We start from the raw sequence: 13,397 nt of genomic DNA, 5'->3' as shown, positions 1-13,397 counted from the left end.
AGCTGTATTTTATTGAGAATAATTCACTCCAAACACTGAGCACACTTTCTGGCATGTGCTATTTAATGAATCTTAGCTCATGTTGTTGTTACATTTATCATCATGGTCACCATCATCCTCATCCTCATGGTTGGGGAGGGTTTTTCAATACTTAGCTACACTTTACTTTCTGTGTGAAAATATGAAACAAATAAGAGTAAAGCCATTCAAGTGGATTTCTGGTCAAGTCTTGTCCAGAGAACAGAAACACTTTACATTTCATAGCATCATGAATTCTACCTGGCACTTAAACATATATTCTCTCATCTGATTTGAAGAACAGCCCTGGTAGGGCAGATATTACGATGGAAATTGAATCTTGTTCAGGAATTAGATTCTAAAGTAACATGTAGAGTAACAATTTAATACAATAAAAATTAACCACAAAATCCCTTAAACTTGCCTTTGCAGTAGGCAAGCATACCATTTCTTCCTTAATCTAATAGACAACTCTTTCTTTGCTTAACTATAAAGCATTTAGAGGTCCAGGAGCTAGGAATGGTAGCACATACCTGTAATCCAGAGACTTGGGAAGTAAAGGCGGGAGGATCACAAGTTTGAGGCCAGTCAAAGCAACTTAGCAAAGCCCTAAGCAATTAAGCAAGACCCCATCTCAAAATGAAAAATAAAATGAACTGGGGATGTAGCTCAGTGATAAAGTGACCCTGGGCCCAATCCCCAATACCAAAAAAAAAAGGAGCGGGATATATCAGCATGAAGATACCATTTTTGGAAGTAAGATGTTCATGCTGTAAAAGACCTAAGGGAACTGAGACATCATGGAAACAGCAATTTGGTGCCACCCTTGCTTCACTTACCAGCATCTCACACCCATTGAGTGGAATTCAGGACAGCTTCACATTAAAATGGAGTTTCCTCCCACCTCTTACTCTTTAAATGATGTTTGATTTAATTCAATAAGCTAAACAGTTATATAACATTCCTCACCCAGACTATCATAATCTGTGCTTAGAATTTCAAGTTACTTAATCCAAGTCATCAGCCAGCAAACCCAAATCACCTCATCTTCTCTTAACTATACAATGTCAAATTCTCCCATTAACCAGATAGCATAACTGAGGTGATCTTTACAAGCTTAAAAACAGGCATTGGCCTAATAAGATCCAGTCTAGGCAGATAGTAACCTTTTGGGGGGATTGGGGGGAAATTGGGGATTGAACTCAGGGACACTCAACCACTGAGCCACATTCCCAGCCCAATTTTGTATTTACTTAGAGACAGGGCCTCATTGAGTTGCTTATCAGCTAACTTTTGCTGAGACTGGCTTTGAACTCGCAATTCTCCTGTCTCAGCCTCCCTAACCACTGGGATTACAGATGTGTGCCACTGTGCCCAGCAGATAGTAACTTTCCTAGTGAAATTTTAGTGTGGATCTAAAAAAATGTTAAAATTAGTTCACCCAGACCAGAGCTCAACAAAGAGACATAAGGCACATGTCCTTGTTCTTGTGAAAGTGCTATCATATCTTTAATGACTATTGTCAAGACCTCTCATCCACAAGACTGAAAAATACCCTCAAAGTGAAGAAGTGATTTACCAAGCAGCACCACAGCGTAAATTGTTTCACATTTGTTAAGTTGTGAGAACACAAAAATGATACCTAACTCAAACAGATGGAAGGGACAGTGGTCTCAGCAACTTCATTTTTAAATGCAATGTGACAACTATTTGGTATATGATATCAGAGAAAAAATATAGGTAGCCTCATGAAATTATGACCACTATAAAATCAGCAAAACTGTATAGAAGTAATAGTCCATAACTGTTGTGCATACCAAGTACATTATAGTACATTTCCATATTTTGATGCTCATTTTAAAGATAAGAAAACTGAGATTCAGAAAGGCTAATTAACTCTGCTCAGGGGTACATATTAAGGAAATTAAAGAACCAGAATTTGACCCTAGGACTATCAGATCTAATGCCCATGCTTTTTCAAGAATATCATTCTGTGTCTCAAATATTAAGTCCTCCCTAGCAAAGGAAACAATTTGGAAAATAAAGTAGAGCTAATGTGATTGAGACATGTTATATAAATGTTTATCTTATCAAATTAAATAAGTGTTTAACTCTTATAATTCAATGTTAAACAACTTAACAATAACCCACAACCCTTGGACCAACTAACTCATAATTCAGAAAATGCTTTCTCAAAACATCATCTCATTTAATGTAAGAATATTTCAAATTAACAGAAAAGTATAACCCATTAAATATGCATATTGGATAGCTAGAATAATGCTTCCCAAACTGGATTTGCTCATATTCTCTTATGGGACTTTTTCAAGTTATTCATGGAGCTTCATGGGTAGTGGTAGAGAGGGATGAGTCAGTCCCCTGCAGTACAGTATCACTACAGAGTAAAGAAATCTTCGAATGACTGGAGGTTTGAATGACAGATACCTTGGAATGACAGACATCTTAAATCAAGACAAAAGTGAAATCAAGATTTTTTTAAAAACCTCTAAATTTTTTAAGTTACTCAAAAAGTTAAAATTTTGAAATGATAGTTATGATACTATAATTCCTTTCAGCTAAATTTTCAATAATGGTCTTTATGTGGGCAAATATAGAGTCTATCAGATATTCTAGTTCAATGTCAGGACTAGGGCTAGGAATTAGTCTATCTTTTAATCCAATCTATTAACTCTTGCATTCAATTCCCTCTAGCAACAAGAGCAACTTTATCATAAAGTCATAATTCCTGATGTATGTGGAAACGTGGTGCTGTTGAAGTACTATCAATAAAGCAGATGTTTCACAGTGGTTGTGATTAATCTGTACTAATCTTGATACTACCTTGCTTTTGTAATCAACATTTACATTTGCAAGATGGTAGAATTTGAGAGATGGTTTCCTGGTATAATATGTAACAATGTGAAAAAAGAAGCCAACAAAGCTATATAAAGACTAAATCAATGGAACTCACGGGCTGGGATATATATATTTGGGAAAAAATTATTAAATGAATAGCACAAAAGCACACATTATCTAGATGCCAGCTAGAAGGCAATGACCAAAGAGCCTGGGATTTTTTTTTTTCCTTCATCCTCTCTCTAGTGCACAGCAAAATCTACACAAATACCTTCCAAAGAAGATCTAAGTTCCTAGTTTTATATTTTAAATAATATAGGTAACTCACAGGCAAGGCCCACAAACCACCCTGAAACAGTGTTTCACACAAACAGTGGTTGTAATGTAGATGGCAAACCACAGTGATTTCTTTATTTCTAGATAAAGAACCTCAACACATGAAAATATGAGCATCTTTAATATGAGAATTTGAACAAATGACTCAAATCTATGTTTTTTTCCCCCCTAAGGAAATTAGAGTTCTATAAAAGGAAGACACTTCAACAAATAAAGATGCCCCTAAGTGCAGTAGATTGTTCTGGGAGGCAATGGTTTCTTTTTTCACTGGAAAAACAGAAGCAAAATTTGGCTGAAAACAGAAGTGCCACAGGGGGTTAGTTCCCCACTAGATGGGAGGTGGGATTAGCTGCTGATATTTCTGGCTGTGAGAAGTTTTCAACTAATTTCACAATGACATAGAAAACATGCCAGAAAAACCAATTATATCATGAACAGTTGACATATCTTGTACTTTTTAGATCTCTAATAAGTGATTTTTAAATTCATTCATTTAAAAAACTAACAGGGTGTTTAAAAAAGCATTTGTTATAAAGAGGAAAAGGAATGGGGAGAAAATTGTCCTAAATTCTCGAGAAAGACTTGGTTTGATCAGGTCTTCAAGATTTCCCATCCCATTCCATAGTCCAAGGTTGTCAATTATTAGACAAATAATTTGGGTTGTCCCCTGTGTGCTCAGCAATGTTAGGCAGCAAGGAGCTCTTTAGGGAATGACAGAGCATTGATAATGTCAATAGCTTATTCATTGGCACCTGGGTTCCAAGAAGCAGCAAACTAACCTGCATAGGGAGGCTCAAGAAGGTTTCCGGGAGGAGGCGCTGCCTCCCAGATGAAAAAGAAAATTTGGGGTTTGAGGTTGCTCTACCATTGATAGCAGAGCTCCCTCCGGACAGGTGCCCCTGGCAGAAAAGGGTAACAGGATCAAAATGTGTTATTCTTTTAAAGAAAACTGCATCTTGCTTACCATCTGTTGTGAGAAGAATGGAAGACGTCGAAGGAGGAAAGAACCAAAGTCCCCCTTTCCAGTAAGATGTGCACCATAGCTCCTGTCGCTGGACCCCAAATACCTAACCATCACAGAATGGTGGAGAGGTTTCTTCTCACTGCGCGTTGGCGTCGGGGCAAGCAGGCCGGGGCTCTCCCACGACCTGCCCAAGTCGCAGAGAGTCTTCACGTCAGGACTATGTGTGCCCTAATTAGAGAAGTAAAACGTACCCCCCCACCCTTTCCCCCTGATTTCCAGGCTGGAGCATCTCGGCAGCCCGGGTTGATCGGCCGGGACTGGATTCCGGTTGCGATCTTCCCATGCTCGGGCATTCGGGGAGTCGCGGGACAGGGTCAGGCGACGAGTCCCCACCGAGGGTCTCCCTACACTCTCACCACGGCAGCGGCAGCGATTGCCTTTTACGACTGTGTTTTCTCCCTAATTAATTGGAATTCTCTTCTCCCTTCCCTACTTTCAAGCAGGGGGAGCTGGAGTCTTGCCGGCCCAGCCCTGGAGGCCGGGGCGGGGATGATCCTGGCATGGGAAAGAGGATGGGGGCACCGGTGGGTACAGATTCCAGACACTGCACAATGTAGCTGGGCTGCGCCCACAGGGTGAAGGGCGCTTCGGGAGTCAAGTTCCTACCTTCCATCTTCCCTGTCTCCTGGCTAGAAGGAAATGGGGCCCTGGGTCCCGAACCGGTTGGGGCCGCATGGCTTCAGGATGTCTGGAAGGTCCCAAGGTCTAGGTCGCCCGGAGCTGAGCCGAGTGCCGCTCTGCCCAACACTACTATTAGCCCTTTTTCTTCTCCTTTCTGTCCTCCCACATTCTTTGCTCCAGTGTTGGCTGTTTTCCTTTCCTCCCAAGAGTACTTACATAGCTCACATTTGGGCTGCCCAGTGACCTTGGGTAAGTCACAAAACCTTGTGAGCCTATGTGAAAAGAGAGAGGGTCCCGGTTCCCGAGTCCACTTCTAAGGCTAATATTCTAGGGCTGTTTTTCTGAAGACGTCCGAAAGTCCCCATTGGAGGACCTAGACAAGGGAATGACAGGGTTTCCTTCCTCTCCAACTGAGAGGCAGAGCCATGTGCATTAACACAAAAGTCCTCGGGAAAAGGAGGGGTTAAGGTACTATTTCTTTTTTCTTTTCTGTTTTTGTTTGTTGTTTGCTTAAATGGTGGAGAAACTAATCTAATTCTTTAGAAAATTTAAGAAATTTTAATTATTTAGAATAATTTAGAAATATTCTGATGTAAGACACCACCTCCAGAAATAAAAACGAGACGACTATCCTCCTAAGGATACCTGGCAGCTTTTGCAACTTTTCAAATTTTGTTCAGTGCACCGCCCTCTTTTGCTAGTTTTGCCCCAGGGAGCAAAGAATGGCTTATACATTCCTCAGAGGGCACGGGGAGGGGGTGGTGGGTGAAGACAGAAGTTGGCTCTGGGTGTAACTCTGCCAACTGTCGGAGGCGGCGAAAGGAGGGTGGTCTTTTACGCGGGTTTGGGATCTGGTTACCTTTAATTCGCCTCTGAGGCCGCCTCTCTCGCTAATGGACGTCTGTCAGCAGAGGGCTCAGGTTTCCCCACTTGCCTCGGTTAGTGCAAGCAAAGGGGCAAACAGCAAAGTAGACCGCTCAGCTAGAAAGAAATATACCTGCCTCTGGAGCGAGGGAACCCGATGAGGGTGGGTGGGCACCGTGGGCTGCTCCTCAGGCCCAGGGCTTGGTACAGGAGGGTTCAAGACCCGAAGGAGGCTCCACCTTTGATAAGCCCCTTGTGGTTAGCCTCGCTTTTGCACCATCGCTTTTGCACCATCCGTCCAGACATCGGGAACTGGGATAGGTCTGCGACCCCTCTTACAAAAACTCATTCTTCATATGTAAAATTGAGTCATTCAAAAACAAGCCAAACACTACCAGTGCTTAGTTGTTTATCTGTCCAGAGGCCATTAAAAAGGAAGAAAAGAAAAACAAAAGGGGTAGGGGGAAGCCAGGGGAAACAAATAAACCAAACTCCTTCAGTATTTTACAGTTTATAAAACATTTTTCACTGACACTAACTCAACTAATTCTACAAGGCGACAAGTACACTTATTCCCAAGGAAATGGAGAGGCTAAAAAACAAAACAAAAACCAAGCCACTGGGCCAATGCCAATCCCTGATTGGTATGCCTTCTGCAAGGCCTCTCTTATCCCACTGCTTCATGTCACCCCTTCCCATGAAATATGACCCCCCACCACGACACACACACATACACTGTACTTTATGCCGAAGTTTGCACCATCACAGACACAGGTGGACTGGGTGGATGGATACATGGCTCTGGAACCAGCTTTCTTTCAGAACACATTCTGTTCAGGACAGTTTCTCGAGGGATCCACCTTAAAACATCCAGACATACAAATGCACCAGAGCCTTTCATGTTCTCATTACTAAGACTCTTCGTCTAAGCCGTGTAAAATAAATAACCTCAAATATTACCTTTAATTATTTCCTAGTCAATGTTTCCTCATCACTAAACTTTATGGCTTCTCAATCTTTAGGACAAACTCAACTCGAGATTCTGACTCTTCCAGGAGACAGGTGGAGGAAAGCAGTTTCTCCAAGATCCGATTTGGGAGTCCCGTAACTTGTGGATGAGCTAGGTGTCAGAGCATTCAGAACCCGACAGATGAGACCTCAGGGGGATGGGGCTGAGCCCTCCCAAACAAACCCGGAAGTTTTTCATCTGTTCGCCGCCCCCTACAGGCCATGTCCGCTACTGCAGCAAGAACCTTGCTCAGCTCATGAAGTATATTTTGCTCTATCCTTAGTTCCCGTTTCCCTGGACCTCCAGATCTACTCTCCATTTCCCAGGGGACTGAGTAAGGGGGTCCACTCAAGAATTCCATCTTGAAGACATTATAGGGGCCACAGGCTTCAAGAGTGAATTGATTTTCTAGAAATAGGTGCCAGAGGAAATGGAAACATGTTTAAATGTATGTGTTAGCCGAAAAGCTAAAACTCTCCCCATAAAAACCAACCTACTTCCTTCTTTTATTGCAAATAAATCTCCCCCTTTCCTTTAGTTTCTTTTCTTAAGTGGAATAAAAAGTGGAAACCAGTCGTGTTGCCTTTAAATCTTAACGTGGGAGCGGATTTCAATGCCTTTTGTCGCAGGTGCCAGCGTTTGATAACATCAAACATGAGTTACACCCCCCCACACACACACACACTAGACGCACCAAGTGCTTCTGTTCATTATGTGGTATTTGCATTTCCCCTTCTGCCCTAAACTGTTTTCGTTTTAAAAGCTTCAACCCAAAAAGAGTTTTTCAGGGGGCTAAGGCTAGGCCTACCTTCCTGACATCTGCCAAAACTTTAAACAACCGCTGGCCGGTTAGGGGGTTTGGGTATAAGGTCTCCTACCCTTCAAGATATAAAGGAAGGGGACCATCTCCAGGCTGTAGCTCAAGAGTGAGAGTGGCTGGAAAGAAAGTTGCCGGTAGATCTCTCCTCCTCTACACCCCACTGCCTAATGCATCGCTGGAAAAAGCCCTGCGGATCTCAAGCGGCTGCTTGTGGCTGTGTCACGCTGCGGGCTCAGGCTCGGCCGGTATTGCTGCTATGCGCGGAAATATGAGCGAGTAATTTTATAAGTAACAAAGGATCAGAGATGGAATGAGGCCCCTGTTATCCAATGTCATTTAGAAGCCTTGGATCAGCAGCTTCTTGAGGCTAAAAGTGAATTCAAGAAGCCCTGCCTTTCCCTTTTCCCAGGGGTGTCAGCTAAATTTAGAAATAACCTCTATGTGTTTGCACAAATCATGTACCATTTGCTGTTTGTGTAAAAAACCGATTAGCCAGACACAACTGTGAAACAACTTGTTACTTTTATAGCTGCAACACACAAACAAATTTAGATCCGTTTAGTTTTCCTTGTAAAAGGAGATTAGATGGGACCCGCCCGAAGACCGTGCGGTCCCTATTCTCGTCTACGTGAAGGTTACTTTTGCTCCACTGGCGGTGGTTGATTGTCGGATTCTTGTTTATTAAGTTAAACTCTCTCACCCCCTGCAGCTTGTTTTATTTTAGGACCCTGATCCCGAAGGAATGTTTACTCAGGACACAATAACGTTTACCGTTTACCAGGAAAACAGATTCGGGTATTTGCGAGGAAGTGTCTTTTAAAGCGACCCACTAGCCCACGCCCGCCGCGGAAAAACAAGGCTCGGATCCGCGGTGTGGAGGCATCTCCACCATCTACGCGGCGAAGTGGACAACAGCGCCAGGGACTGGCCGGGTTTTATTAACAGGACGCTCCCAGGGCCGAGCTGACAGTGCTGCCACCCGCTCCAGTAAAAGAGATTGCGCATAAGTAATTGTAACAGCTAAATTAATTACAAAATAATTAGAATTGATGCCGTTTGAGGGTATGCTGAAGGTGGAGGAAACCGGTCTCCTGCGTCAAGATGTTTCTACCTTAATACTTTTTAAAAGAAAGACAGCTGAAATGCACATTAAAAATAATCTACGAAGGCATTCCCCATTATTACACTACGATCTCGCATTTCACACTAACCTAGACTAAGGTAAAAGAAAAAAAAGGGGGGAGGGGCGATGTGCACCTGTTTTTAAAAGGGTATTAATGGTGTTTCGTTGCCTTGAGAAAGGCTTCGGGTTGGATGGAAAGAAAGCATCTATAGGAATCCTTCAGAAATCCAATTATCATATGGATGGATTAGTGCCAGAGAAAAAGGATATCTTATCTGAAAATATTATGAAAGAATAAAACAACTATGTATTATCTATCAGGTTAATATAGATAATACCATCCCACTGCAAAATTTAAAATGCCATCACATAAATTAAAAAAAATCAATTGAGTTTATTTAGCACTTCCACTTAAGGAATAAAAAGGAATTTCAAAATCTGACTTAAAAGCTAAAATCAGGGAAGTTTGGAATTTGCTTACTTTTGAAAGGATAATTAAAATGACTAAAAACTCGTGAGATGTTTTCATTGTCTTAAAAACTTCATTGGTTTTTCTTAAAACTGCTGTTGTTTAGAATTAGGTGTGTGTGTTTTCTTAAATGACAGCTTACTTTACATAACTGTCTAGTTATTTAGATTTAATGGATTGGTATGAAGGAGATCATCTCCTGCATCCTGGTTTTTGATGAAAACTAAAGGAAAAAACATTAATGATTTAAATTAGGTATACTTTTTCTTCAATTAAAATGTTCTTACACTCAAATTGTGAATTGTCAAAGTTTGAAAAGGTCATTACTTGAAACTCCTTAATTTTCTGGGGAAGATAAAATGCAAATTCCATTTAAAAATCTTGTCATTTACTTCAGACACCTAAATAAAACACTATGTTGAGCATTTTAAAAATTTATTTACAAAGTTGTGTACAACACGATGGAATAACATTTAGAATACCATATATATTCATTCATATATAAACAGACTTTTATAATAGAATGACACTTCGCCTTTTTGAAAATTTTGTATTTAAAATCTCCCAACGTCTCTATACATTTTCTCAGATAAAACTGCGGAGAGTGAACCTTCAAAAAAAATGAAAGTTCAGAGCTCTAAATCTACTGAATTTGTTTTTTTTTTCTTAAAAAAATAAAAACCCCAAAAGGAAAGTCAATAATTTTTATACAAATATGTACAAAGAATTTCCCTCCACCCCTACGATACTGAGAACAGGCGCCGTCGGGGTGCATTTTTGGAAAATTCGGTTATTGGTTTTACCTGTATGGAAAGCTATTCCCGGCGGGCGCGCGGTGAGTTTGCTCGGTCAGCTTAGGTGTGCGCGAGGGGATGGAGGCCGCGGAAGGTCGGTGGTGGGGGATCGGGGCGGGGGTTGGATATGGCCGAGTCCAAGATTAGGCAGGGGGACCGGGACCGGGACCGGGGCAGAGCGCGCAGCCGGGAAATGCACACGCTGCCTGAGGCTGCCGACCCGCCAGCGCCCCGGCCACCGGCACGTCCCTATTGCGCTGGCCACTTGGCTTGAGCGGCGGCGGCAGCGGCGGCGGCGGCGGAGGCTGCAGGCTGCAGGAACTGTCCAGAGAGCGGCACGCTCAGAATGGGCGCGATGGTAGCAGTCGTCCGGCTCAGCGACAGTGGCTGGTGCGTGGCCATGAGCGCCGCCGACTGCACGGTCCCCGGCGGCCGCAAGAAAGATTGTGCCGTGCCGCCGCCCCCGCTACCCCCAGCCCCCCCAGTGCCACTGGCACCGCCAGCGCTCCCGGCAGAGCCGCCCGGCGCCGCAGGGCCCCCTCCGATGATATTCTCGATGCTGAACGACGGCCGCGCGCTGGGCTCAGACTTGATGAGCGACGTGGTGCCCGCCGCGCCCGCCGTGCCCGCGGCAGCCGCGGCCGCGCCTAGGCTATTAAGCTGGAGCTGCAGGCCCGGGCCGAGCTGCGAACCGAAGGCGGCCGCTTTTCGGCCCAGCTCGCCCGAGGGCAGCAAGGGCACGGCGGGCGGCAGCACGGGCGCCACTGGCGGCAGGGCATATGGGTACTGGAGCGCTGCGGCCGCTGCTGCAGCTGCTGCAGCCGCTGGATGCGAGTAGGCACCGGCTGCGGCCGCTGGGTGCAGGCCGTAGGGGCGGCCGTAAGGTCCCGCGGCGCCTGCCGCTGCCGCCAAGCTGTAAGCGCCGAAGCTCTGCATCATGAGCGCCGTCTGCTCGCGCAGGTGTTCCTGCTGGTGGCGCTTGAAGCGTTTCCGGCGCCGCAGGAAGCTGCCGTTGTCGAACATATCCTCGGACTGCGGGTCCAGGGTCCAGTAGTTGCCCTTGCCTGGGTTGCCCGGCTCGCGGGGGATCTTGACGAAGCAGTCATTAAGTGAGAGGTTGTGGCGGATGCTGTTCTGCCAGGCGGGGAACTTCTCCCGATAGTAGGGGAAGCGATTGCTGATGAACTCACAGATGCCACTCAGGGTCAGCTTCTTCTGCGGGCTCTGCAGGATGGCCATAGTGATGAGAGCGATGTACGAGTAGGGTGGCTTCACCAGGCTGTTCTTGGGCTTGCTTGGAGTCAGGCCGCCAGCCGCACCGCTACCCGCGCCGGGCCCGCTACCGCTCGTGCAGCCCTCTTCGCCACCCTTGCAGCCGTCCACCTCCGGCGCTCCCGCCTCGCTCGCAGGCCCGGCCCCGGCTCCCGCCGCCTCCTTGGGCAATACCAGGGGCTGCTGGTGGGGCGGCTGAGACTGCCCGTGATGGGGTGCCGCCGGGGGCACCTCGTCCGCCTCGTCCAGGCGCAGATCCGGCGGCCCCGCAGGGCTATCGCAACCCGCGTCGCTGTCCTTCTCCTCCAGCCCGTCGTCACCCTCGCCCACCACATCGATGTCCACGTCCTCGGCCGTCAGCACCGTCTGGCCGGACATATCGCTGGCGCTGCCGCCGCCGGAGAGGGTCATCCCTCCTCGGGGTTGGTTGCGGCGGCGGGGAGGGAGCAGAGGGCGATGGGGGTTGTTAGGGGCTGCTAAGGAACTCAGGGGAAGGGGATTTGGGCGCCCCCGAAAGATTGGGGGCAGGGAGAGGGGAGGGGGCGCAGGTGGCTCTGGGCCCTCCTGGCTCGGCTCACACTCGGAGGCCCGGCATCTCGCCGCACGGGCGCTGATGTCCGCCCCCCGTAGCCGCGCTCCTCGAACTCCTGCGGTCCCTGGCGCTCGCTACTAGGCGTTAGCTACCTGCTCACGGCTGGGGAGGCTGCTTCACGCCGCGCCCCCTTACTTCGCCCGCCTTCCTCGGCCTCTGGCCCGGGTGTGGGGCACAAGAGCTGTTCAGGCGGGCGCGGGACGCCGGGCGCCAAGCAGCTCGGGAGGGCGCTGGCAGGGGCAATCGAAGAGGGGGGGTGGTGTCAGGGACGCCGAAGCCCCGGTAGTCGAAAGTCCCGTTTTAAGGACTGGCCTGATAGATTACTTTCTACTTAAAGATCCAGCGGGAGGCGGGGCCACGTGACCACGCGTGACGTCAGGGCCGCCGCGGAGCCGGCCAAACTCAAGTTGGTTCTGGGAATTGTCAACAAAGGGACGAGAGACTCGCAACTCCGCACCGCACCACGCGCCCAGCATCCAACCGGCCCCGAGGGCGCTCCGGCCCGCCTGGAGACCCCTGCCCAGGCTGGATCCCGGCGCGGGGGTCCAGTGAGGGTGTGAGTGTGGGTGGGTGGGAGTGAGGGCGTGGGCCTAAGAGTGTCCGAGGGACCGTGCGGCTCCCGCTGCCCTGCCTTCCCCGCCCCTTATCCTTTCCTCCTCCCCTCCCCCCGGTTGCTAACACTCCTTGGACAGAGACTGGCAATGTAGAAGAAGCCTGCCATCTCATTTTTAAAGAAGAAAAACTTATTAGTCTCTGTTTTGTTGATTGTTTTCTCTCTAAAGACTAAAGGCAACGCACCGGGCTCCCTCTTGCTAATTAGACTTAAGACCCCCCTCCAGCTTCTGAGCTCATTCCGAGAGAAGACACCTGCTGAGGTGTCTTTTTTTTTTTCCTCCCCTCTCCTCTCCCTAAACCTAACCACTTGGGTCCGTCCCTGGCTTTCCTGGCTGGACGCGGGCGTGTTTTTCTACGTATGTATATACATATTTTCTCGTGGTTACAACAGCATTAGCTGGGGGCTTACTCAGGTTAGAAGATAGCTATCGATTAATCTATTAGAATAGTTGCGGAGAGAAATAAAAACGACGTGAAACAACAGGGAACTTATAAATAAAGAAGCCGTAACTGGCTGCTTGGAGTTGTTAAACGATTTAGCATATGAAAAAGTCGGAAATGAGGAGCTGGTATTGGCCGCGGCCTGGGTAAGTCAAATGGAGCTGGGAAAAGGCCTTGGGCCTCTAGGTTAGACGCCGCGCCCAGGCCCCGATCGCTGTAGAACCGAGCGGGTAGCAAACAGCGACTTTGTGGGCTGTGGACACGGCCTCCTGGGACGCCGGTGGCCTCTGGCATGCCGGTGGACTGGGCTCTCTTTTGCTGCTACCTAACATGGATTTTCTCTTAAAGCATAGGCAAATGCTCCAAGATTTAAGTTCCGCGGAAACCAGCGACAAAGCCATTGAAGGAGGCGGTGAGAATGTGGCCAGTATACACGGAGTTTCTCTGGCAAAGAAAGTCAGTGATGGTAAGAAAGACGGCGGGGATTCCGACTGGGACAAGGGGTGGGGACCCCAAATTGACCCAGGTGCGTGGCGTTGCTGG

The 13,397-nt window shown here is 47.1% G+C and overlaps 1 protein-coding gene across 1 annotated transcript; it reads right to left on the bottom strand.

Moving 5' to 3' along the window:
• Nucleotides 1-9,679: 9,679 nt before the first annotated feature.
• Foxd3 (forkhead box D3) lies at nucleotides 9,680-11,930 on the bottom strand. Its single transcript, XM_027949467.3, has one exon. The coding sequence runs from the start codon at nucleotides 11,615-11,617 to the stop codon at nucleotides 10,184-10,186; it is 1,434 nt and encodes a 477-aa protein (XP_027805268.1). The 5' UTR covers nucleotides 11,618-11,930; the 3' UTR covers nucleotides 9,680-10,183.
• Between the last annotated feature and the right edge of the window lie 1,467 nt (nucleotides 11,931-13,397).

This window comes from Marmota flaviventris, chromosome 10 (assembly GCF_047511675.1).
Source record: "Marmota flaviventris isolate mMarFla1 chromosome 10, mMarFla1.hap1, whole genome shotgun sequence".
In the NCBI taxonomy this organism is placed as follows: domain Eukaryota; kingdom Metazoa; phylum Chordata; class Mammalia; order Rodentia; family Sciuridae; genus Marmota; species Marmota flaviventris.
The sequence above is the reverse complement of the archived record's forward strand: the minus strand, read 5'-3'. Positions and strand labels throughout refer to the sequence as shown.

Excerpts from the sequence above, each read along its gene's own strand:
- Foxd3 (XM_027949467.3), bottom strand. The coding sequence starts at position 11,617 with ATGACCCTCTCCGGCGGCGGCAGCGCCAGCGATATGTCCGGCCAGACG.